Raw genomic sequence first — 27,232 nt, forward strand, 5'->3', positions numbered from 1 at the left:
TATACTTAGGAAGATGGAACACAGCCCATGGTATACATGTCCTCTGGGTACACGGAGTGTGTGTGAAACTGCCTCCATGACACATCACGGCTTGTATTTGCTTCATGACTTACAGCAGCTGGATGCAGGGCCGTGGGAGTATTTCATGAAGATGACGTTTACTGTGTGTTCAGTTTAAGGTGAATTTGGGTAAATTTTGGTAGATAGTTTGGAAGCACAGTGGACGATGCAGATGAGTTTCTGGGAGTATGCTGTGATACATGCCATTTCTGGTAAGGATGGATGAGCATTTGGATTTATGTATTTATGTTTCATTGCCCTGCTGCAGGGCAGTTAAGTTTTACTCCTCAGCAGAGGACTATTAGCGAGAGAAAACCCAATCCTTTGGAGATTCCCAGGAGAGAGAAGCTCTCATAGAAGGTTTTATATGACTTGCTAAGTATCTGTATTTTAACCTAGTGGCAGCAGGAAGAAGTCATTAAAGGATAGTAAGCATGAGAGTGATGAAATGGGTTTGTATTTTATAGGAATCTAGCTGGTGGCATGATGAGGAATGGATTTGAACTGGGCAAGACTGACGGCAGAGCACTCCGTTAGGATGCTCTTGTAGCCATCTGGTCAGAGGTGATCATGACCAGAAAGGAGGCAGTGATAGGGGCAGAGACCTAATGCCTTGGTAGTAAGGGTACAGTAATGGAGGGGGAAGGGGGAAGCAGCAAAGAAGATTGCCAGGTGGCATTAGAACCTGAGATTGAGAAGATAGGAAAAGAAAAAGTCAGGGCAGAGGTGCAAGTTAGCAGGGAGTGTGATGTATGTGGTAAATTCCATTTCGACAATGTTGAAATGAGGCATTTGAATAACATCCAAGAGGAGATGCCTGGTACTCAGTATCACTGTGAATGTGTATTCAGATAAGAATTTGGCCAAAGATGCAGAAACTTTTTCTTTTTTGGCTTTTGAATGAAAGTCTGTTACTGACTTTACAATAATTTATTAATTCAAGTGCACGTATTCTTAATTTTCTTGCCCATATTGTAGGAAATTATTACCATTTTAGTTGTATTTTAAAATATAAGCTTTAGCAGCATCAATTAATTGAGTTGCTCTGATTCTTTCCTGGGTAACACTTTGCTGTCCTACTGCCTTTCTGGTTGGTATTAAATAGGGTTCTTTTTACTCTGTAATGCTGTATGTTTTGAGATTATTATATTTCCACCTCCTATGTTCTCTTTCAGCTTAATTTTCATCAAAAGTCCAAATTTTGAACGTTTAGATTGTTTCAGATCTTTCCCTGTACCCAGCTTCATATCCAGCAGGATTTGGGGTAGAAACTTCACCTGCTGGTTCAAGAATTACAATGTCATTTTTTTTCATAACAGATTTATTAACATATAATTAACATACCATACAACCTATCCATGTAAAGTGTACAACTCAATATTTCTACTATATTCACAGAGCTGTGGAATTATCACCATAATCAAATTAGAACATTCTCATCACTTCACAAAGAAACCCTGTACCCCTTAGCTATCAACGCCTCAACTCCCACCCCTAAATAATCATTAATCTACTTTCTGTCTTAATATATTTGCCTAATAGCTTGATACTTTTCATTGTACCATTAATTGACTACCTCTTCCAATTTGGGCTTTATACAGATATTTTGATCTTGTGAGCCTAGCCAGAGGGAGGCAGTATAGGTTTTCGGTATAGACCTTCCGGGGAAAACTTTGCAAACAGAAGCCCACAAAAAGCACTGCTTGATAAACACGACCCTGTAAGACCCAATAGAGGACTGTAAATCATCCTGAAATGAAGGACTCAGAAAACAGATCAAGTAAAAGAGGAGAAACAAATACTTTAAAATGTAGCATTTCTTTAAAAGAATCATGACAATAGTAGTGAAAAATGAAAATGCAGCATTGCACGGGTTATTAGTTTGAGCAGGACACTGATAATGACAAATGTCTGTATTCTATTCCTGGCTGTGTCCTTTGACCCAGTCATTTAATCATGCTGGGTTATCTTGCTCATTTCCTAACAGGAACTTACCCCAATGGATATTTGTTGTAGTATTCAAGCTGCAGTAGGAAATGCATCTCATGTATGTACACATATATATTAAAAAACTCCAAATTCTGTTCTGGGTTTTTTATATCATATAATCATGTCTCATATTTCTGACTCATAAAATTAAAACAGCTGTATGGCAAATAAGGTCGTGAAGATGCTGTGGAAGGGGAGATGTGGTAATTTGGAATGTTAGTCAATTATAGACTTTCTTTCACTATTAACTTTGCTGTTTAATTAGAGTCATAACCTCACATTAGAAATTCGATTTCTACCGGCTTTCCTCCTAGGCAGGCATCTGAGAGCCCATGGAAAACTCTGCTTTGAGGGTATGTTAGGTAAAAACATATCCCCTGCAGTTATTTTGTTTTGTTGTTTTGTTTTAGATGATCTTGTTCTGAGACCTGTCTGGAGGTGATTTATTAGCGCTTAATGTATGGGGTGATATCATAAGGGCCAGGTACCCTTCTGCTCTTCTCAAGATTTATAACAGTGTCTAGTCCCTCATCCCCAGAGCACAGCCAGAACTGCATTCAGTCGGGTAGTGAACGCACCCTCTTTAGAGTTAGAGCGTGAACGCCACTCAGTTCTCTTGATGTAAACCGGCTAGAAGCCCTGCACCGCGGTGATGTGTTGAATCCCTCTTCCCAGGGGATGTCTGCTTTGTATCTGCAGCTTTAATGTTTCAGTTAATATCCTTTTTGTCTACTGAGCACGCTCCTCTCTAGCAGCCGGCAGCGTTTGGCTGCTCCACAACTTGCTTCATTTTTTTGGCCATGCCGGGCTGAGCAAGTACTGGCTGTGAGCCTCTGCTGGGGGTGCTTTCTGTGTGGCGTTTGTTATGTTTTTCAAATTGAGAAGTTGAAGGAATACCAGCCTCCTTTTGCCTAGCATCTAAGCCCCTGTATCTTTCAAATGCGTTCCTGGAAACGAGCATGCTCAGACAACTGGCAAATCATTGTCCAGTGACCGGGAGGAAATGATCACTGCTCTTCATTTATAATGCAAATTCTGAGGTGTCTCCAGAAGTGTGGTAAACTTAAAATGATGGCTGTGGTGAGAACGTCTCTGCAGAAAGTTGTGGTTTTGTTACATCGTTTGCAAAGGATGGCAGTTTCTTCTCCTCGCTATCAGAAGCTCTGTAAGGTAACTGTGTGATTGAAAATAAGGGTCTCGGGTGTTTGACAATTCTACTGTTTCTCAGGCTCTAAAAACTAATCTTTCAGGTTCTTGTCAAGGAAACATCCCTTTTCTTGGGGACTAATTGTAAAAGCTGTTAAAGTGAATTACTTAAGTATATTTTGCTTAATAATCTGAAAGAAGTACTGTTTTAGTTCATGTTTTATTTTGCAGTTGACAAAACCTTGTCCTCTGAGAAGGGCTGGTGAACTGTTTGGAGAAAATATGGCAAAAGTACATTCATTAAAACCTGTTACCTCCATGATACTTGGCAGTATCTTAATGGCACATTAATCTCATGCACATTTCAGTAAATTTAAAAGAAGAGTTTAAAATAATCTTTCAAGAGATTACTTAAAAACAGTCCATCTCTTACAGTTCTTAGTTTTTTCAATTAAAAAAATTAAAGCACATTTTAGAAACTACCAGATTTAATCTCATAATAAAATATCCCTTACAGTCTTGAATCTTCATATATTATAGATAAATGTGAAGGACTTATTTTTATTTGAACAGGTGGATTAAGTACACTTTTAGGAGGCAACTTGTTTGACAGTTGCAAATTTCGAATACTACGTCATCTTAAACATAAATCATTGAATGAGCTCCTGTATTTTCTTTTAAAGTTAGCTATTGTATTTTTTATCATAGTTTTGTTTTATTTAAGCTATGTTCATACTATCTCATTACTTTTGTCAAAAATTGGAGCAATTTGATAAAAAAGGAAGGAATTATAGCAAGAATTTTAAAGCAATCTATACAGTACTGCAGTACCATGTACTCCCTTCGTATCATTTTTTAGTACCATTCATTCCAAAAATGTACCTTGTTGCCTTGTTAGCTGCCCAAACTCATTTGTAATTGAAGCAACTGCCTCTAGGACAGTATTATTTTTCTGAGGATATAAAATATGAACATGTCCAAACATCTAAATGGTGCATATTACAAGGTAGTGGGTTAGGAGAAGGAAAGCAGTATTCTGTTAGCTTTATCATATATTTTTATTTCTTACAGTTTGGGCAATTAAATGTATTTCTGTCTGGAAACTTTTTTTTTTAAAGTTTTAGGGGACAGATTAAAGTAATGGGACATTCTTTGCAGAAATACGTAGAAGTGAGAAGCATTTTCATTTGCCTAAGAGGTTAGTTAACACTTACAACAATAATTAATTCAGTTATAAAAATTCATACAGTAATTATGTCAATGTGTTGTTTTTTCTGCTTCAGAGAATAAATTTGTTCTAGTAGAACATTTTATATGTCCCATGAACAGGCAGTTTGATAACAGAGAAAAAAAGCTCACTCACTAACACATATCATCTTTTTAACTATAAGTTTGAATATATAAAGCATCCTTTTATTTTTTTGAATTAGCTGGGTCATTTCTCTGGTCCATTTGTTTGCACACTTTAAAAAAACCAAGTGTTTTTCTCAAGTCATGTGACCAGAGTTTTAAGTTGATCTGAGATATGAAGCAGTAAAAGCTCAAGTACTGGGGCAAGTTACTTAATTAGTTTATAATTATGCCTCAAATAAGCACATATTTAGCTATTGAAGTCATTGGATAAGTTAATTCCCATCAGAAGTAGTCTTTGGACAGACTTAATTGAGATTTATAATTTCCTAAAGAAACCATTGATATTTAAATGCTTAAATTAAATGTTACTTTTTTCTTTTAGAAAATCAAAACTGTATTATTTGCTGTTGAAATGTTAGTGTCCTTATGTCTTTTCTCAGATGCAAAATTAGCAACTGCTCAGATAATGAAATGAAAAATATACAATTCCAGGATGTTCCAGCAGGTGTCAATATAAGGCAGTGATATGTAAGACATTGGCTACAAAACCGGAAATCCAGACTAGAAAGTGGCAAAATTATTTTGAAACAAATCAGCCAGTAACATGTCATTTATTTGCTTGGTTTTATTTTGAAAACAGATCTTATTTATTGAAGTATATTAACCTACATGATACAAATAAAAGTTTTAGTTACAGAATTAAATATTAAATAACTTTTGCCATCTCAAATACTGACATAGATATCTATACCAAACGAAAATACTTAATTATATTTTAATTATCAGTAGTCTGTGTGCACTGCTTAAAGGTTTAAACAGGTTTGGTGTTTATTTGCCTTTAGACACTTATAAATTCTCTTCCCCTTAAACTGTAAGTGCTATAGAACTTTATCTTTCCTTATGCCTCCTACGTTCTCTAAATTTAGTTTCTTAGAAAGGAAATGCTGTAACTTTCACTGTCTCTTCATAAAAATATAGAGGCAGTCTTTTGTAAATACATTTACAGACCAAAATGAATAAGAAAAAAGTGTTGCAGACTCTAAGGGAAATGTGATTATTTAAAATTCGTATCTGCATTTTGAAATCCAGTGTCAATACTTTTATTTCCTTTTCTTCTTTTTTTACATTGTATATGGAAATTCAGTTTTCTATCAGACTTTTTCTTCTGTGGTCCCATTGTGTGTCTTTGCTTATTTTCATTCTTCTCTTGAGTGTCAGAAAGTAGTTTGTTACATGTTTGGAAATTTGTGTTGAATCTTCTCATTTTGTGGTCTTTCCTGACTGTGTTGAAGAGGGGAGAGGAATATAAGGAGGCACTTGGAATTCACAACCCTCAGAACTAAAATAGGCTTTTCCTGCTCTCAACCTATTTACACATTCACTTATATTTTCTGCGTTTGAAAATATTTCTTCCTCATTATACCTCCCATAAAACTTGCTTGGGAAACTGAAACATAGGTTCTGCTTACTTGGGGATATAATTAGCAGCATTGAAATTGCCCTGATGACCTAAAATCACCTTATGTTGGATGCTAATTTTTCCAGATATGGTTTTGATTGTTTAGTTCATTTAAAATATTAATGGCTATAAAGCTAAATGTAAGTGGTTAAAAAAATTAAAAAGTAAAAATTTGTCTTCATTGTTAGTTGGTTATTTTTGAATCTTTGTATTAAAAGCTGATGGAATTTATGTTGAGTCAGAAAGGGATTTTACCAGTCCTATGTTCCTTCTTATATCCAATTTTCATGAAATATTTATTAATTGGAGGCATGGTAAAAGCAGCCTTCTTAAAGTAGATGGAGATATGAACCAGTCTAGAAAAGTATGAGAAGTATAAACTTAGTGTGATAAATTGAATTCCTCATGATTTAGGCATTAAAAAATTTTTGATTTAAGTAATGTAACTTCTATTTATCTGCATATATATAGACATTACATCAACTTACGAGGTTATAATCATCTCAATTTTTTTGCTCATATAGTGCTATCAGTAAAAGTAGTTTAACTATATATGCATATATGATGAAATCTACATAGACATACATATATATATATTCATTTAAAAATTATACACATATGCCATGGTAGAGTCACATTATTAAATATTAACAGAATGTAATTTTGTTATTTTCCACTTTTCTTGTACCCCTGTTGATTGTTTTTTTTCTGTGTTTGTGTTGTACACACACCATTTTGGTGACTACTGACTCAGTGAAACTGTGGCCATTCCTAGCCTAGCCTTCTGGAGCCCTCAGGCTTTCAGGAAGCATTGTGCTGATCTCATAACGTCATCTTTGAAAAACCTTGTCTTCTGTGGTATCAGAGCAGCTGCCTCTGAGTACTCTATGAGAAATGGAGACCAGAAAATGATGGTGTCTACTCTGTGTGTGTATGTGTGTGTGTGCGTGTGTTCACAGTGTAGGCAACATAGAGGTTTCTTGAGGCTTATAATACCAGCAGGCAAGGGTGTATTACCACAAAGGCATAGTCTCTGAACAGACTTTCAGATTTGCTGATGAACTAAGTTCACACACCAAAAAAAAGTGGCTCCCCTTTTTTTAGAGGTAGTTAAGGTAGATTATGTGTTTTTAAGAAGATGCGGAGTGAAATGTATTTTCAAATGATTTTTCACCCCCATGTAGTTAATCTTTTTATAGTTTTTATTCATATACATTCCAGATAAATATGTTTTAATGTCATCTCTCAGTTTCCCTCAGTTTCTCTCCACATTCAAATCACACTCATACTGTTTGAGCTGTAGAGAGGCTTGGCATTTCGGTCTCTCGCCTGGAGGTAGAACTCCAGTCGGTCATACGAGCACTGTCTCTTTTTGGTTTTATGAGAAACTTCTGGTTTAGTTACTTCAGAAAGTCTACGAAAGCTGAGGTTTTGGAAAAAAAAGCCAAATGCAGAAGGATTTGCCTCTGTCTGACGCATCTCCATTGATGCTGTAAACATGTTGCCTCCCAGCTCTGTGGACCCCAGGCAGATGACTTCCCTTCCTCTCCCTCTACTTCCACCTTCCCTCAGCAAGTTGAAATTTTAGGCAGAATCGAGGTGGGTCAAGAGAAATACTGACATCCTTCCCTGTCAGCAGATATTTTCTTGCAGCTTCCAAAAGCATCGGTGCTATTTTAGATGATTTCCCTGACCGCTGTTTGCCATAGTTCCCTGAGTCAATGCATGTATCAAAATTATTTTAAAAAGTAGTTATCTAATTAACATTTTGTTGATCAGAAAACTCATGCTATCAACAACTTTTAGCTAGAAACGGTGTAATTAGATATGACGTAATGCTTTGCCAATTAACTATGAAATGATTAAAATCATTCTACAACGTTGCATTTGAAATAGTTCTTTAATAGCCAAGATACCATTATTTGCCTAAGTCAAGATCTTTGGTCTACAAATTAGGGACAAACAGAAAGTCATCGCAATTGCATTATGAATACAGATAAGTGGTCTGCTTTATTTTTAGAGTATCATTTGATAATTGTGACTAAAATGTTGATGATTTATGTTTATCTCGGGGTAAAGTTTATTAAATTTCAAGGGGAAAATTTCCAAGGTGAATGTACCACTGGGTTTTAAATGTACAGACATTACCCACTCCCTCTTACCTAGCGGCTGTGAGCATTGCCAGCTTCTCTTAGTATATTTGGAAGTTTATTTTTAGCTCTCTAAAATAAGAAATTAGTAGAACTGTCTCTGCTACATAAGTAGAAGAATATAGAAAATTTCATGTTATGGGATCTTTCTCATTTTCACAAAGTTTATTCATTTCTGGGCAAGGTAAATGAATTCATATAATTGAAATTGGAAAGGGTATGAAGTGTATCTAAGGCTTTCTTTTCATTTTTCTTCCTCTAGTTTGTTCAGTTCCATGGGATTCTAGTTTAATTTATAACAAAGCTCACTTATAAAAACAGAGCCTTTTGATGCTTAAAAAATAATAGGCTGATAAGAAAGTATGACTTGATGAAGCTTAAGCAAGAATTTTGGAAATAATGTCAAAAGGAAGAAGGTGTTGAACTGTTTTCAGAATAGACTGTTTTACATTTGCTTTAAGAAAATTGAGAGGAAAGTGGTCAAATATAGCAATGAAATAACCAAGCTTTCATGACTGAAAAAAGTCTTGCTGCTACTGATCCAATTTTATTTTTAGAGTATTTTAGAGTTTATAGTGTATTTTCTCACATATGTCATCGTTAATAGATATAACATTATTTAATGATTGTATTATTATTATTTATCCTTCAGAGATAGGAAAGAAATTGTCATTATTCCCATTAAACAAATGGAGAAACATTTGGTTTCATAAATTGACAGGTTAAGGAGCATGTCAGTAATTCCACAGCTGGTATGTGGCACAACTTGAACTAAATACAGGTTTTCTGATTCCACAGCCAATGTCTTTTTTTTTTCCATCTTTTTTTTTTTGTTTTGTTTTTTATTTTGGTATCATTAATCTACAATTACATGAGCAACATTACACTTAATTTTGAATTAGTTTTAGGACTTATACTGGCTAAAATGAGCCATGCAGTATACAAGGTATAAAAAGAGAATCACACTAACTATTAGTAGATATAGTTTCATTCTAATTATCTCCATGTACTTTTCATTACTTTTCTGAAGAAATCTAAACCTACAGTATCCTCTAAGATATGAGCTATAGAATGCTGGAGGATGAGGAGATGTTGGAAACCATCTGATTCAACCATTTATTTCATAGATGAGGAGATAGATAGTCTATAATGGATATTTTATTGCTGCTAGTTTTCTGGAGTGGGGATGTACTTATTTTCTCCTAGAAGTTTAAACATAATGAAATATGTTCTTTTCAGAACTACTTTGGTATTCGGAATCTGGGTGTATAATTTTAAGAGAACAAATATTTTGTTCTGTTTAAACTTGTACAGTGGATCCTTTTTTGATGTGTTCATTTTGCAGTTTTATAAAAAAGATGGATTGGTTCATTTTAATGCAAATTAATATGTTTGCTTTGGGTTTTTGATTCATAATTTAGTTGGGTTTGAGTCTCAATACACAGGTATTGAATTATGTATTCACTGAACCTAATTCTCTTTACCCAAATGTAGTTTTTTATCATTATATTTAAAAGGGCATAATAGCTCTTTAAAAAATAAATTGAAAAGAGTCAACTATTTTTCCAGACAGGGCCTTTTCTAATAAGAAATCTGTCTTTTTTTTTTTTTTATGATTCAACTCAAAGATCACATACTAAATGGCTGTCGTATGTCAAAGGTACAAGTCAAACAACACACATGTTGAATTTTCCATATAAAACAAGGAAATTTGAATAACTTGTTCTGGAGAATTTTAATGGTTCAAAGAGTTCACGGTAGTCTAGAATTAGACTGTGTGAATTCAAAGAATCCTGGCTTTCCACTTCCCAGTGATGTGACCCAGTGAGGCAAGTCATTTAACATCTCTGTGCCTCAGCTTCTTTTTCTCTTGGGTGTTGGATTTTATCATCCTTATTACTTCATCCCTGAGGAACCCTGAGATCTTAATAGGGGTTTCATATCTCACCTTCCAAAAGATTCATGACCCACAGACTTTGATTCACTGGGTTTAAGATATATCTTGAGCTGGCCCTGCTTTCAACAGTGAAGTAGGAAAAAAAGAATTTGAAGTTTTTCCTAGTTGTTTCTCTGAGGCTCAAGTTGAGGAAGTGCAGGAAAAAGCTTCCCTTGACCAGTAAGCTTGTGACAGAAGCTCTTGTAGGATGAGTATTCCCCAACTGCTGAGGGCTCCTCTAGGTTATTGATTAGACCTCTGGATAGAACCTAAAAGTCTAGTTAACCCACGATGAAACTGATATAATTCAGATTCACATAAAACATCATTAAGATGTCCTGTTCCATTACAGGAAACTGAATGAAGCAAAGAAGTTATCTTTCCCTGATACAGGAGGAAAAGCACATATGTTTGCTTAGAAGAGAATGGAAATACAGAGACTCTTAAATGTATTCTCAACACTTTTTTAAAAAGTGTGTTTTTTGATGCCATCAGTTTTGACTCTGATGTCACCCCCAGAACATCTGAATTTACTGTTCATAGTTTAGGTATACTATTAATTGTAGCATTTTATGGACAGCTCTTGATATTTGACTCAAAAACGATGTAGAATGAGTTATTTTTTTCAGGGTGGGCTTTGCAAGTGCTTACAGAGATAGAGGAAAAGGAAATATTTTTTTTACATGAAAACATTATCTGAGTCCGTATTTACTCCAGGTTCTGAATTTTAAAAACCAAGGTGTGTGTGCCCCCTCAAAGGATGAGCTACCAAGGGACTGGGCATCCTTCATGCCAGGGTGGTTGTGATATAAGGGAGGACATCAGGGGAAGCAAGGGGAGGGTTTTTTGCAATTAGTTCTCTTTTGGGATTTTATAATCTTCCTTTTTAACATTGCATGTCATGAATGTTTTTCCATGTCAAACATTTCTTATGTTGTGATTTTTTTAATAGTGTCAATAAAATTCTATTGAATAGCTGCAGGATAAATCTTTAAGGATCCACTATGGTAACATAACTAGGTTATTACCCATGTTCTCATGATAAGTAATTCTGTGATGAACATTCTTGTCCATCACTGAGTGCATCCTGGTTATTTACAGGATATGTTTTTAGAATAAAATAATTGGACCAAACTGTTATATTTACTTACATTTTGCTAAATTTTCCTCTTTTGGGGTAATACCTGTTTACATCCCAATGCCCATTTTCTTGTATCTTCCCAGAATACAGGTGATACAATTTAAAATATATTTTTTGAAATTGCTAGATGAAAACTGTAGCCATGCTGTAGACTATGAACTAAAACCTTGTGAAGTTCACTGATCTGCCTAAGTGTGAGCACAAATAGTCTAAACTAAGTTCCAGATGCTGGGATGGGAGCCCAAACACTGTAGTGTCTAAAATGGGGTGTGGCAAATACCATATAATAAATCTAAAAGTTGTTTGAAAACACAGGATAAAGAAAGTAAATTCTGACTTGAAAGTGTCAGGGAAGTGTTTAGAGAAAAGTTAGTTCCTAACAGGCATCCTGAGGAGTAGGTAGAGTTTAATACAGAATTCTGGGAATAGACACCTGAATGAGGAAAGACCTAGGATGCAAAAGTATGCTCCTTATATTCATTAAACAATGAGTACTTTTTTGGTCAAAATGGCCATGAAATTCACTCATTAACATTTTCATCTCAATAAAAAAAAACACTTTATTGCCAGCTTTGTGTACCAGATTATTGACGTTTGTTTCCAAAATTCGGTCCAGTTTTAAAGGAAAAATGCTGGTGAATATTTGAGATATTCAAGCGGCTCCAAAAGGGAATTCTAAAATGAAAAACTGTGATAATTGTGTCTTTGAAATAATGGCATACTTCTTCTGAATGTCTCCATTAAACAGAACAACAAACTTTTGGATCTAAGTCATTTTGGTAAGTGAGTGACAAAGAAAGTTATACTTCTAATTGTGACTCATTGCTAAAAACACAATATTTCAAGCAAAAATGAAAAATAATTCACAGTAGAAGTCAGTCTATCTTGTAGTAAATTATATATAGATTTATAGGACCTTAGAAATTGTTTATAGAAATTGTAGAAATTGTTTGATCATGTCCCCTTTTATATATGAAGAAACAATGCCTTAACATTTATGTGGAGCTTTGCTCTTAATGTGCTTTAATATATTATTTTATGGTGTCCAAGGTCACACAGCCAGGTGATAGTTGGCCTCATATTTAAGTTTACAGAAGATTAGTATTCACTACATTTTATTTCTGTTTATTTTTATAGAATTTATATTTAACTTTGACTAGTATTATAATTCACTGTTTATTTCTCTCTTTCACCTTCTGAAATGTCAATTTCTTGAACTTGGAGCCATATCTTATTTTAGAAGAGTCTTTTGAACAGAGCAAGTAGTTGTAAACATTGCATAAAGAAACCAAATTTCAGTTTTTTTCTTTGATTTACAGTATTATTAGAGTAGAAATGCCATACTTTGATCCCAATTTTTCTTTAATAGCCTTACTGAATATAATTCAGATGCAATACAACTCTTTCAAAGTGTGCAATTCAGTGTTTCTTATATTTGAAAGTAAAATTGAAATTTTATTTTATATTTATATTTGCAGGGTCGTGCAACTCTTAGCATGATTAAATATTAGAACATTTTTGTTCCCTCTCAAAGGAAACCCCGTATCCATGAGCCATCATTCCCATGTTCCTCCGCTCTCCCAGTCCCAGGCAACTGCTGATCAGTGTTCTGTCTTTTCTCCTTTTTAACATAAGATTGGAAGAAAGAGTTGCAAACCGTTAAGTGGTAGGTAAAAGGGATGGCCAAAGAATTCTAATTTACTGTGATAATGCCCTACTTTATCTTACAGAATTTGATAGTTTTTGAGTCTTAATAATAATGGTTAGGATAACTTTTGTTAAATGATTTGTAAACCTTATAGCATTATAAAATATGTAATTTATTTTTCATATTAACTATTTAGGGTACCATAAAAGTAAAGTACAATGGGAAAAATGCTGAATTTAGAATCAACAGACCTAGGTTTGATTACCTTACTTGCTGTTGAATCTTTTGTGATACCCAAGCAATATACCAATTCTCAGTTTCTTCATCTAGTCAGAATAATATGTATTTTATATAACTTTAGAAAGATATTATAGGACTGATGAGTTCATGTTTATGAATTTGCTATACAGGGCCAGAGTATTACTAAAGTTGAAATATTAAATTTTCTGTAATTTCCTGTTCTGTCAACTAGTAAACAAACAAAACCAGTGACAGTACTTATCCACATATGCCTTTACTGCGGTTCACTGCTAGAATAACTTTTGAGATAGTGAAAAAAACATACTAGCGAAAACTTGTGTTGGTCTCAACTCAGGCAGCAGAATCTGGAATACCAAGCATCGTTTGTGTGTCCGCAAAGCAGGGTCATTTTATGTTTCTTCTTTCCTAGGGCACCAAGCCAGCTTCCCTATTAAAGGTACATTCTCTGCCAGTAAAATCATATTATTTCCAAATAACTTAGATTCACACTGGGGCTGCATGAAAGGAACCATGTCTTCAGAGCAGGTCAAATGGCCCCTGAGGCAGCAGTGTGTAGTTAAAAGAAATACTCTAAAATTTTTACAGTCCAAAATTAGAGCAGCCATAGTTTTTAGAATCCGTACATTGTGTATCTCAGGTGCTGATGGATGCGTGTAAAACTTGGGAAGGCTTGAGGAAGGTTTGTCTGGAGGTTCAGTAGTAATTAAACATTCTGGTAATTCTCAGATGGTTTTCGCAGAATCTCTGTTTGATAGTAAGGTTTTGATAGGTACCGAATATCCTGAATTAATGACCGTAATGACTAAATTCTGTTTTGCGTCCGTTCTTCAAACAAATCCTAGATTACTTCATTACATAGCCTGTCGTTGTGGAAGATCCTTACATGGTGTGGTGGTAAATAAGGGGCAACATTTGCTCTTTTTGAAGTACCTGCTTCTAATGGAAGCCTACTAACCTATTATGCGTATTTCTAAAAGCTAAGCAGCAAAGCTTGATAGGAAGCTTAGTGAAAGGTTTGAGAAATTATAATGTAACCCAAAATCTCTGGAAGTCCCATGTGGCTGAGAGTCAGTATTTTATAACAATTACATAATTCAGTAATTTACTTGTGCCAAATGTCATCCTTACTTTAAAAGCTAGAGTGGTTTCTAGAAATATATCCTTTGCACCTGAGAGTGGGGGTAGGGGCTGCTTCTGGCTAGGTGTCTCTGGCCAGGTGTCTCTCAAACTTTTTGAGTATTTTAGGGCTCCTCTGAATTTCATATGCATATTGAAGAAAATGAAAGTGGAGTTTTCTTGTATTGAAAAAAACCTAATAACCAATGGCGATGTTGGATATTTTCAAATTTAGTTACCTTATTTTTTCAAGATAAGAAGACAGGCTTAGAGGGGTTAAGTTTTCTTTCCTGGGACATATTAATTAATAGTGGCAATGGCGAAATTGCTTTGATAAGGATATATTTCATTTTTGAACCTAATGGGACTATGTTATAAAAGTGTATTTTATAGATTTCTGAGATGGACTGCTGACGCCAAAAGAATGAAGTGGTTGGTGTAAATTATTTAATTGGGGATGGTTCCCCAAAATAAATAAATAACATATCTCTTCAGATAAACACCTTTGGTAATATCTTTTAAATCTTGTTGTCAGTATATAGGTGTTTATTTTACTACCTTTCAACTATTCTGTATGCTTGAATATTTTCATAATCAAATGTTTCAAAAGTAGCAGCTGTACTATGATAAAGTTTGGAGGAATTAGAGATTTGAAAACATAACTATTGAGAATCAACAAAAAATTCAGTTACCTTCTGTGTATATTCTTCACATTGTATAACTTAAGATTGTGACAAATACAAAATAGTTTAAAAGCCTCTTGACTTCCTGATAATAAGTATTTGCTGAGTGTAGCTTTTTTCTTTTTATTTTAGCTCATTTAAATTTGAACAAAAGGCATTTTAAAACTCATGTTTCCTTTACAAAAACTGCACTTAGCTACACAAATTTGTAACTTCCCAAAGCATGAAATATGTAGCATTGATACCCTTATTTATTGAAATTTACTAATTCCTGTAGAAATCAGTAAAAAAACTGTCCTTTATGAAAGCATTCATTCTTTAAAATACAACATGATAGGGAAGTTTGCTTTGCACTCCTATTTAACAAGATTTTCCAAATCCTGTTTGGAACTGATAACTTTTGCCCAGGCTGGCTTAGGGACCCTTTTGTTTGGGGTGCTGACGTAATGTTTTTGTCTTTCACACTTGTGGAGGTTAGTAGAGATTTATCAAGAGGCAGTTCTTAAACTCCAGGAACCATCGTCTTCTTTCTTTAGGAAAAACGTGAGCTTTGTCAAAGGAACCTTTAACTCATAATAAGTTATTGCAAAAGCCATTTGTATTTGCATCTTTTTGTTGTACTTTTCCCATTTCTCCTGAGTTGCTACTTAAAGCTGCTGCCTTATGATGTGACTTAATCACATATGGTGTGGTTCTTTGAGGACTCAAGCTATTATCTTTAAGCTTCTTGCCTTTTTTCCACCCCAATATATATATAACACTTTTCACATTGCCAGATAAACTGAAATTTCCCATCTGGTGAAAAAAATTACAGAAATTATAATATTTGAAATCTAGAGTTCCTTATTTACTGAAAATTATATGGAACATATTTTATTCCACTTTCCAAGAATGAATTAGAATGGCATATTGTGGAGATTATAAATAACTGAAAGAGTTGTTGGGAGATTTTAAAACGTATTTATTTATTTATAACATGTAGCTTGTACTCTTGATTAATTGCTCTTGATTAGCCTACTTGCTTTTTAAAGTGAATCAATATTAAAAAATATTTATTGCAGTCTGGGTGAAACATCATTTATGGCTTAAAGCACTGTGTAGAGCATAGAATGTTTTATCAAAGACAGACTTTGAAGACTACTAATCCACCACCCCATTTCCTGATATATACCTGTCCAAAGCATCGGGGAGTGTCCTAAACAGATGTATATTGGGAAATGCGGTGTTGATTAGTCTAGAAGGAAGTAAGGAGGTACTTATTTAAATAGTTCTCCATGATAATCATTTTGCATTAAACAAAGTCTATTTGGAGGGTAAATAATGAATTAAGGTAGTTGTGAAAGCAGAAAGGGGTGGGGAAGGAGCCCCGGAATGCAAGTGGGATTATCTTTCTGGATATCCTTTAACTGTATTGAGTGAAATGGGTATGTCACTTACCTTGCTGAGCATTGGTTCTTCACCTTTACGTTGGTATAAAAACCTGTTTTGTAGAAAAACCTGTGAATTTAATGTATGACGGTCAGCTTTTGTATATGCATATATAGCAAATCACCCTTAATTTTGTTTGGAAAATTAAAACAGATTTCATTAGTTTAATGATGTTTACATTTTTATATTCCTGGATATATTAAAAAAGAAAGTGCTCCTTTTGTAAAATGAAGAAAGAAAAAACTTAGCAGTTAATTTTGCTACTCAGAAGGGAATAATATTAATGTCTTTCTCTATTTCATTTCACCCTTTTTTCTTTGCATTGTGCAAATCATATTTATATAAATTTGCCATCATACTTTATATAATGCCTTTTTCCTTTTTTGAAAAATTATTTTTCCCTTTCATAACAGTATTTTATGAGCCTTTTTAGATTTCTTTATTTTCAAAGTCATGTTTTTTTTTAATGGCATTGTTAGGTATTCCATTGTATTATATGAACTGGACAAATGCCTTCTTTCTAATTTTGACCTAATAGTGCCACAGTGGATTCTTTATGTATAAATCTGTGACTGTATCTGGTTGTAATTTGTTGTTGGGATGAGTTTATATTAGCGGTTCTGCTTGGTCAAATGTTATATGCTACCAGGTGGCTTTCCAAAGGCTGTCCCCAAATATACTCCTATAGTATATGAGAATATATTGGTGTCACCATACTCTTGTTAGTGTTAAAGTTTATAATTTAAAAATATTTGTCGATTTGATAGTTTTACATCAGTGATGCAATTACTGATTTTTTGGTAATCATGGCAATTTTTGCAATTTTATTTTACCATCGTTGATTTCCTGTAAGCATTTTTTCTTATATTTATTGGCCCTTTGTCTATTGCAAAATTTTAATTTCCTTTGAGCTGGTGTACATCTGTTTGGTGTTTCAACACCCGTTCAGCATCTATTTAATGTTGGGAAATTCAAATTACTTCAGAAGCAATTCTGTCACTGAGGTTAATAAGTAAATAATTTCCTAGATATTTGAGAGCAAAGTAGCAAGTGTAGTCACTACAGTTAAAAATCTTGACATCTTATGAAAAAAATCAGACATTCCAGAGATATATAAAAAAAAGTCAATTCACAAATATAGCCATTAGTTCCCAAAATGAAAGCAGAAGTTATAAGCATAGTCTCAGCGTCATTTAAATAGTTAAAATTTTCTGGGAAATTCATATTTATACTTTTAATTAATTCTGAAAGGCTCTAGTCCACTCTTGACACAGCATTAGTGTATCAGTATTCATATTCTCGTGTAAGATTTACATAAATAAGATAAGTTTGAGTTTAAGTGATTTAGAATGTGGTTGGGATATAAGACTTCCCAGAATATGAGTTATGTTGACCTTTGTATCTTTATTTCCACTTCTCTGTTTCTGTGTAATTCTAGAGCCTTGGGTCTTGGATGTTGGACACTGTTTTACAGTCTATTTTGTCACTTTCAAGCTATATGAAGCCTATTTCCTGTATATCTGTGGTAGAAACAGTAATTCATGTCTCAGAGAGTTGTCCATTAGACAGACTAGGCATGGCGAGGACCTATATAACACACTGCCTACAAAGGTAGAAGAGATCCATGAATGTTCTTCTTTACCCTCCCTAATGCTCTTCATAAAGACCAACAGGATAGTGAGAAAGAACAGTGGGGAAGGGGAGTAGCTCCTAACCATTTAAGAATGATCTTGTTTTAAGAACTCAGTGACTTGTTTAATAATTCAAATTTGAATATTATTTTAACACTTCATAAAAGGCTGGTCATGAGATATATTTGACATACAACATTGGGCAAATTTAGTACTGTCAAATATACAATATAGTATTGTTAAGCTGCACCTTAGAGCCCCAGAGCTATTCATCTTACAACTGAAAGCTTGTATCCTTTCATCAGTATCCTCCCTTTTTACCTCACCCCTCTGCCCTGATGAACACCATATAGAAATTCAGTGTTTTTAGATTCCACATGTAAGTGAGGTCATACAGTATTACAAGTGACTTCTTATTCCACTAAAGGTAAGTTCTTTATGTTATGAGAACTTTTCTTTTTCCTCATATTTCACTTTAGTGTAACAAGTAGGACATTTTGTAATTGTTGCTCCCTTTGAAATATGACAGCTTGGTAGCATCATTGAAAGCTTTAAAAGACACAATAATGAAATCACTGAAGTCTGTAGATACTGTCTCAGAGCCTAGTCTCTTGCAATGTTGATTGAAGGATCCACTGGTCACCTGCTGTTCTTGGTTCCTCTAAGACCTGTTGCTCTTGAGTAAAATTCTACCACCCTGGCAAAATTCTCCAAGTTCCCAGTGAACACAAGATCTGTTTGGCACTGACTGGATTTTACCTCTTTGTTCTTCGACCTGATTGCATTGCCTTTGTACCAACTCACAGGACCTACTCAGTTCACCATTTATTTCTGAGAGTTACATTTAAAATAGCAAGATACAAAATTTGTAACAAAAATAGAGATTTTCCTTGCATCAAAATTCTGTAGCACATCTGTCAAAGATTTACTATACACTGAAAATCCCAGCCATGATATCCAACATTGGCACCTAATATATATAAAAAAATACTTGATGAAATGAAGTAGGATAGAATATCAGTTTGTTAGGGCATTGATAATTGAACTTCCTTTGCAGTTTTATTGTTAAACTCCAATTCTAGATCTGTTCCCACTCTTCTTTCATTATGAGTAACTTTTCACTTGTCATCAGTTTGGCAAGAAATAATCTGTCAGTTACTTATAGAAAATTACTTAGAAATGAATCAATATTCTATTTATTGTGTCATCTCTACTTTAAAAGGCCTTATGTTTCTTGCAACTAATTTCAGAATTCTTTAACTTTAGTGTGCGCACCATTTTTTGCCTCTGATCTTTTTATATGTAACAACTGAATGTCATACAAAGTATGAAGTAAGCAATTAACATTTTCTGATTTCATCCGTATAAAAGGTTAAGATAAGTTTCCTGATAGCTAGGATATTTAGAAGTTAAGCAGCAGAAATTGTTTTGAGGATTTCAGACAGTTTTTTATTCTCATTTTGGATCTCCCTTTTCTTTCCTTGTAAATGTTTTGTGTTTGTGAGTTGCTAAAAAGAATAATGTTCAAGCTGTATGCCTGTTTTAATGGTGAACTTCAACTGCAATGATTCTTTCTGGTAAAGTTAACATAAGGAATATATTTTGTGATTTTTTTTTTCTTGTCTTAACATTTTAATTTGTGGGTATTTAAATGTTAGCACCTAATGGAAGTAAATTCTGATTGTATTCCTTTGACCTGAAATGATCAGAAATAATAAATGAACAGTTTTATTCAGTATTATTTACAAAACAGTGTTTAACATTAGTAAATAAAGTAACTGATTCTTTGTCATTTTGGTGTGGTGACATCATCATGCACAAAACACAATTTCAGATTATACACAGTTTATACATGCACAGATGTGATTGCTAATACACATCAAAAAAGAGAGAAAGAACTAGATGGTGGCTAGGGGCATATAATAATTAGCATTTTCAGTAACAACATCTGTTGCTGGCAATATTGGCAGTATTGTAGGAGAAAACAATCATTAAAATTAGCTAATGCTCAGTTTAAGTACCATACAATGTAGTGATATTTTAAATATTTTTACTAGTTTTGCATTTCCTTATTCCGATAAACATGTGTTTTTAAGTTTGTATGAATGCCTTGTATTTCTTTAAAAATGTTCTTCAGACTTCTCCAAGTTGATCTGGGATTAAAGGTTGTTTTTCAGTGGGTCAAAATAGCATTGATCCAAATTATCATAGACATATATTATCCAGTACCCTTGAATGGATCTCTGTCAATTTGCCTACTTGATTTAGATCCCCTCTGAGTTAGAAATTCTCCCCAACCTGCAAAGCATATTTTCCTCTAATCTTATTCTCTTACCATTCTGAATTTTTCATCCTGGAATTCCTCTTTGAGATTTAAGTGTCAGTATAAGCTTTAAAAATTAGTAGACCTTAAGTCAATTAGATGAATTTGACAGGTAATCTGTTGACTCTAGTTCTGTGATTCTTTAGTGGTGGAAGGGTGCATTGCCCACCAAACCTCAAGTGAGCCCCTCTAAGGAGGAGCAAACTGATGGGCTTTTGCTCCACCACGCAGTGGCCTTGATCTTACACAGCCTTTGCTGTATACTTGTTTGCTGGTTTGGGAGCATAGCAAAGTGAAGAAAGAATAGCAATCCATATTTTCTTTCAAGGTGAAACTCATTGGTGAATCAACATTTGAATTACACACTAAGATAGAAAAACAAATTTAGAGTCTATAATTGCTTGTGAGAGTAAATGCAGAACCAGAAATTATGTTTCTGGAAATATTTTGATGAGCAGAAATATTTCCTATTTATATCTTGTTAGTCCTGTGCTTAACAAACTGACTGTCTATTGAACCCCATTCTGGGCTGTATTAAAATGTGTATTGGGATCAGTAGTTTGGAAAATTCTGAAAATTCTGACTTCCATTAGTGCTATATGATGCTATTATATATTCAGGGCTATGAAAAATACTGCATTAAAGAAACATATTTAATTTTGTTCATCTCAGTGTTTTCCAAAAATTTTTTTTTTCTTGAGCCAGTTTTGTGATTCAATGATAGGTTTTTTATTCAATCTTGGATCAGTGGTTGCTTTGAATGTTTGCATTTTCTTTGATGCCCCTAATTTTTTTTAGATTGAAAAAACTGAGGTGAAATTCACCTACCATAAAATTAACCAGTGTGAACATCTTCGATAGACTAACCTTTGATTTTCATCTCTATACAGTTCTTGAATGTTATCTAAAAAATAACCAGAATGTGTTTCCAGTGTTTGAAAAGAATTCTTTCATCTCCCCAAATCATATGCCCAGTGTTTCAATGGACAGTCTCTCTGAAATCTATGCCAGTTCTGCTCTTATAAATTGCAAACCTGTCTTTCTTGTGCCAGTTCTACTCAAGGCACAGGTGGGCTTTGGCACAACCCACCCACCATGGTGTTCTACCACCTGGTGAAGAAATTGGGTCAGGCATATGAGAAGACTCTTTAGAGCTTTTATTGACTATTCCTTTGCCTTTGAATCTGTAAACAGAAATCCACTATTGAATAAAGCACGATGAATTAAATTCAGACCTTGCATTATTGATTTTCAAGCAGAACTTGTGCCATAATACTGTTATACTGTTGGTTACATTCAGGGTCAATATAAATGATCGCATGAGGAATCAGAGGGCAGTTTTCATTGAGATTAGATATGAATGTGTTCTATTTTCCATCTGTCCACATGTTTTAAGTTCTTAATGACTTAATTCCACTTTGGGATGAAATAGATGTACTACATCCCCATCCTGGGGAATTGAAAAAGGATTCTCTAGTATGCCAGTGACATACTTAGTAACAGAAACTAATAATATTCCTAATTGCCCACTTTTACATCTCTTCATTCTCTGCCATCAGTTAGTTATTCTAAAGTCTTTACTGTGATTTCCCTTGGTATTCCTTCCCTGTATTTATAAAGTAGGATAGCTGGAAGTCTGGAAAAGCAAGTGGTCTCAATTTTGTACACATTTTGCACTTGGCTACTAATTCCTCTTAACAACATCAGGAAGGCACAGTTCTTAAAACTAGGCAGCCTAAGGTTATGCTTATGAAGGCCTACACTGTGAGTGTTGGGTTGAATTTGTTTTGAACATTTTCTGGTCTAAAGTCATTGTGGCCATGCTTTGTGGATGAACTGTAGGTTTGACTGCCTTTAGATCTGCATTAGAATGAACTTATTCCCTGTATTTCTTGAGGTCATCTCAGAAGAGTTGAGTTGGACTTCTCTTTAGGGTATGTCCTTTTTATTCATTTCCTTATAAATGTTCATCCTTCCTCTATATGGCCAAGTTGATGCAATGCTTTGTATTTGATAAGCTGCACAGAGTTACTGTTCTTGGGGATAATATTTGCAGGGGATCATAAGCTCAAATTTACTGCCACCCATTCAGTACCATTCAGAGCTTGCTTGAGAACTTAGGGAGAATTGTCTGAAATACACAATCCAACCATTTCTTCAGATAATCAGAATCTATTCCTGCATTTAGCAGACCATTGAAAAGTTCCTTACTTTGACTATATCATATTGGTTTTCTAAAAAGCTTGCTTTGGTTAAACTGCATCTTGGTATTTCAAGAAAAGAATATATATGAGGGTTAATACACTTACATTTTAATTCAGAAGATGGATTTTTTTCTGCAAACTAAATTAAAAGATACAGCGACCCTTCAGAGGAGCCATCTGTCACTGTTTGAAAGTTATCATTAGAATCATAATTTCTAATGTCATTGTCATATGTTAAAAAGAAAAGCTTTGGAACATCAATTAAGGTTCTCTTCCTTCTTTAGAAGGCCACATTTCTTCAAAATCTGGAAATTAAATGAATATTTTTCTTTAAAATTTTATATTCACTTTTATTGTTGATAGAGCTTAGGAATAATGTCTTCTTACATATGATATTCCTTAATAAATATTTATTCAATTATATGAATACTTTAGCACAGCCAATCTTCAGTTTGAAATTTGAATTTATACTTCTGTGTATTAGGTAGATAAGTACAAAACACAGGAAATTAAACTTGGATTTTAGTTACAGACTATAAAATTTTAGAGTTGATTTAAAAAATCTGTTTGCATCAAATAATTTTAGTACTTAGTAGCTAACTATGAAATTTAAAAACATAAACCCCATTTCAATTTTATATATCTATCCAGCCATTCATTCATTTCTTTGAGAAGTATTTATTTTTATGCCTACTATGTACCTGGCACTATGAAAACCTATGCTCATTTCTTTCCCTCTGTCATACTTATCTAATTTTTTTATATTAAAATACTTATGTTTATATAATTTATTAGTTAGAGCTAAGCATGATGCTGTATCACCAAACACAACAATGATAACAGCCAAAAAAAAAGTCAGTATACATGAAATATGTTTGGTTTATACTCAGAAATTTAATATATATTTAGATGTAATATTTAATAATCTTCATGGTCCATCAGAATGTATATTCTTTCAAGAAGAGGACTTTTAAAAAATTTATTTTCAGTTGAAATATAGTTGACATACTCATCAGGTGCACAACATAGTTATTTGACATTTATATACATAATGAAATGGATACCACAGTAAGTTTAGTTCCCATCTGTCACCATGCAAAGTTACTGCCACATTATTGATTGTATTCCTATGCTGTACTTTGTATCTCCATGACTTGTATGTTTTATAACTGGAAGTTTGTACTGCTTAATCCCCGTCACCTATTTCACCCATCCCCCTACCCCCTCCACTCTAGCAACCACCAGTTTGTTCTCTGTATTTATGAGTAATTGGCCATTCTAAGTAATGCTGCAATAAACATAAGACTGCATGTATCTTTTTGGATTAGTGTTTTTGTTTTCTTTGGATAAATACTCAGAAATGGAATACTACCGTGTTTCTATTTTTAATTTTTTTGAGGAACTTCCATACTGCTTTTAGCAGTGGGTACACCAATTTATATTCCCCCCCAACAGTGTACAAGGATTCTCATTTGTCCACATCCTTGTCAACACTTATCCTTGTCTTTTTACTTAAGCCATTCTGATAGATGTAAGGAGCCATTCTGACATATGTGAGGTGATTGTGGTTTGATTTGCATTTCCTTGATGATTAATGAAGTTGAGCATCTTTCATGTATCTGTTGGCCATATATATGTCTGCTTTGGAAAAATTTCTGTTCAGATCTTCTCATTTTTTAATTGGATTGTTTGTTTTTTTGGTGTTGAGTTGTATGAGTTATTTATGTATTTTTGGATAGTAACCCCTTAATCAGATATATCACTTGCAAACTTCTTCTCCTATTCTGTATATTGCCTTTTCATTTTGTTGGTGGTTTCATTCACTATATAAAAGCTTTTTAGTCTGATGAATCCCAGTTGTTTATTTTTGCTTCTGTTTCCCTTGCCTAAGGAGACAGATTCAAAAAGTATTGTTAGAACCAGTGTTCAAGAATTTACTGCCTCTGTTTTCTTTTAGGATTTTTATGGTTCAGGCCTTACATTTAGGCCTTTAATCTGTTTTGAGTTTATTTTTATATATGGTGTAAGAAAGTGATACAGTTCTATTATTTTGCATGTAGCTGTCCAGTTTTACCAGCAACATTTCTTGAAGATACTGTTTCCCATTGTATAGTCTTACCTCTTTTGTGATAGATTAATTGACTATATAAGGATGAATTTATTTCTAGACTCTATTCTGTATCATTGATCCATATATCTGTTTTTGTGCTGTTACTATACTGTTTTGATTCCTATGCTTTGTAGTACTGTCCGAGATCTGGAAGTGTGATACATCCAGCTTTGTTCTTCTTTCTCAAGATTGCCTTCGGTATTTGGGGTCTTTTGTACTTCTATACAAAATTTAGGATTATTTGTTTTAGTTCTGTGAAAAATGCTTTTGGTGTTTTGATGGGGATTGCATTGAATCTGTAGATTGCTTTGGGTAGTATGGACATTTTAACAAATTAATTCTTCCAATCCATGAGCATGGTATATCTCTCTATTTATTTGTGTCATCTTCAATTTCTTTCACCTATATCTTATACTTTTCAAAGCACAGGTCCTTCACCTCCTTGGTTAATGGGAATGTTTTCTTCTCTTTTTGCTAGATTGTTATTAGTGTATTCTTGGTTGTAGCTTTCATTTCAGCACTTTTGGATTTATCATGCATGCCACTCCCTTATGGTCTGCAAAATGTCTATTGAAAAATCAGCCAACAGCCTTATGGGGTTTCCATTGTATGTAACTATTTGCTTTTCTCTTCCTGCTTGTAAGATTCTATTGGTATCTTTAATTTTGATATTTTAATTATTATATGTCTTGTTTTGGACCTCTTTGGGTTCATCTTGTTTGGGTCTCAGTTTTTCCTGGACCTGGATGGCTGTTTCTTTTCCCTATAAGGAAGTTTTCAGCTATTATTTCTTCAAATAAGTTTTCTGTGCATTTCTTCTTCTGGGACCCCTATAATGAAAATTTTGGCATGGCTGATACTGTCCAAGAGGTCCCTTAACCTATCCCATTTTTTAGAAATTATTGCTGTTCAGCTTGGAGGGTTTCCGATTACCCAGTCTTCCAGATAGTTGATTTATTCTTTTATATCTTCTAACCTATTTTTGATTCCCTCTCATGTATTATTCATTCCAGTTATATTCTTCAGCTCTGATTGGTTCTTTTGGATATTTTCTTTCTCTTGTTGAATTCACTCATTTCATCCACTCTTTTCTCAAATCTGGTGGGCATCCTTATGACCATTACTTTGAATTCTTTCTCAGGTATATTGATGATTTTAGTTCTGTTTAGTTTTTTTCCTGAGGTTTTGCCTTCTTCTTTCATTTGAGACATACTCCTCTCTCTCTTCATTTTGTCTGACTCCCTGTTTTTGTCTTTATATATTAGGTAGGTCAGTTATGCCTTCTGGTTTTGAAAACAGTGACTGTATGTAGAAGGTGCCCTGTGGAGCCCAGTAGCATTATCCCTCCTGGTCATAATGCTGACAGGGGCTCCAGGGGTATTCCCTGTGGGGCTGCATGCACAGTCCTATTGTGACTGGGCTGTGACTAGTGCAAGCACAGTGGCAGGTGGTGCTAGTCCTTGGAGAGAATGGCTGGGTGGCAGGCCGCGGCTGCTGACAGCATGCCCGTGAGTGGGAACAGACTCCCTCCCCGAGCAGGAGTCTTTTTGGAGGGGTGTTTTCTGAGTGTGGTGGGGCAGTAGTTGCATTGGTGAAACACAGTCCCTAGCCATGGTTGCCCACCAGTGTGGTGGGGGAGCTGCTTTGGAGACACAGATGGAGAGTGCCAGACTACCTACCAATGCTGGGCACCTATCAGCACTGGGTCAGCTAGGCTGAAGGAGGGCAAGAAGAAGAGCACCCACCAGTGCCTCTGTCACTGGAGAAAATTGCTATATTGCACTGCCCCTCCAGCACATGTGCTAACATTAGTAATCTTCTTCATGTAGAACCAGGTGCTTTTCAAAAGTGCTGTCTCTGTGCTGAAACTTTTACTGGGTGATAGACACACTGGCCCTTTAAGAGTGGAATCTCAGTCTCCTAAGCTGTCTCGCTCTCCAGGAGTCAAGCCCTGGTGATTTTTGCAAAGTTCTTGGCGTTAAGCTCTGCTGATTTTCAAAGCCATACGTTATGGGGGCTCGTGTGGCGCTGGAGTCCCTTGCTCCTCAAGGATATCCCTCCTGCGTGCCAGGCACTGTGCAGGCGGTTTGGTTCCTGACTGCATGTCTGTTGCTCCTATCCTTCTCCATGTGGCTTTTTCTTTGTATCTTCAGCAGTGGAGGAGCTGTTCTGCTGGTCCTTCTCAGAGTGAGTTGCACTATGTACATTTCGGCCTTGGTGTGTCCATGGAGGAGATGAGCTCAGGGTTTTCCTGCCCCACTGTCTTCTCTCCTTCCAAGAACCACTTTGAGATTAGAATTAAAGTGACCATGACAATCCTTGATAAAATTAAATTGTTTAGTTTCTTAAAATTAAATCATTTGAAAATAGCCCATTATATTTGATATGATTGCTTTGTGATCATAGTATGTTTAAAATCATAACTGACTCTCTCAAGGTCTTAGTAGCATATGATGAATTTGCTATCGTGTGATTAATAATCACAGCAAATTCATATGAAATTGGTCAATATACATGTTGTAATAGTGTGCCAATGTACTCATCAGCTCTTAGATTATTATTATTAACTTTTAAATCAATAGAAGATATATGAC

The 27,232-nt window shown here is 34.6% G+C and overlaps 1 protein-coding gene across 11 annotated transcripts in view; it reads left to right on the forward strand.

Annotated features, from left to right (window-relative positions):
* The window catches only part of UTRN (utrophin), a 454,961-nt gene that overhangs the window by 237,047 nt on the left and 190,682 nt on the right, over positions 1 to 27,232 (forward strand). The window contains exon 1 of one of the 11 annotated variants that reach the window (XM_073219707.1): positions 1,122 to 3,219. The exons of the other annotated variants lie outside the window; for them this stretch is intronic. Coding sequence (XP_073075808.1) covers positions 3,076 to 3,219 — 144 coding nt within the window. The 5' untranslated portion in view covers positions 1,122 to 3,075. Of the gene's footprint in view, positions 1 to 1,121; positions 3,220 to 27,232 lie in introns of those variants that run through there. 11 annotated transcript variants of the gene reach the window in all.

Source organism: Manis javanica, chromosome 13, assembly GCF_040802235.1.
Source record: "Manis javanica isolate MJ-LG chromosome 13, MJ_LKY, whole genome shotgun sequence".
Lineage (NCBI taxonomy): Eukaryota > Metazoa > Chordata > Mammalia > Pholidota > Manidae > Manis > Manis javanica.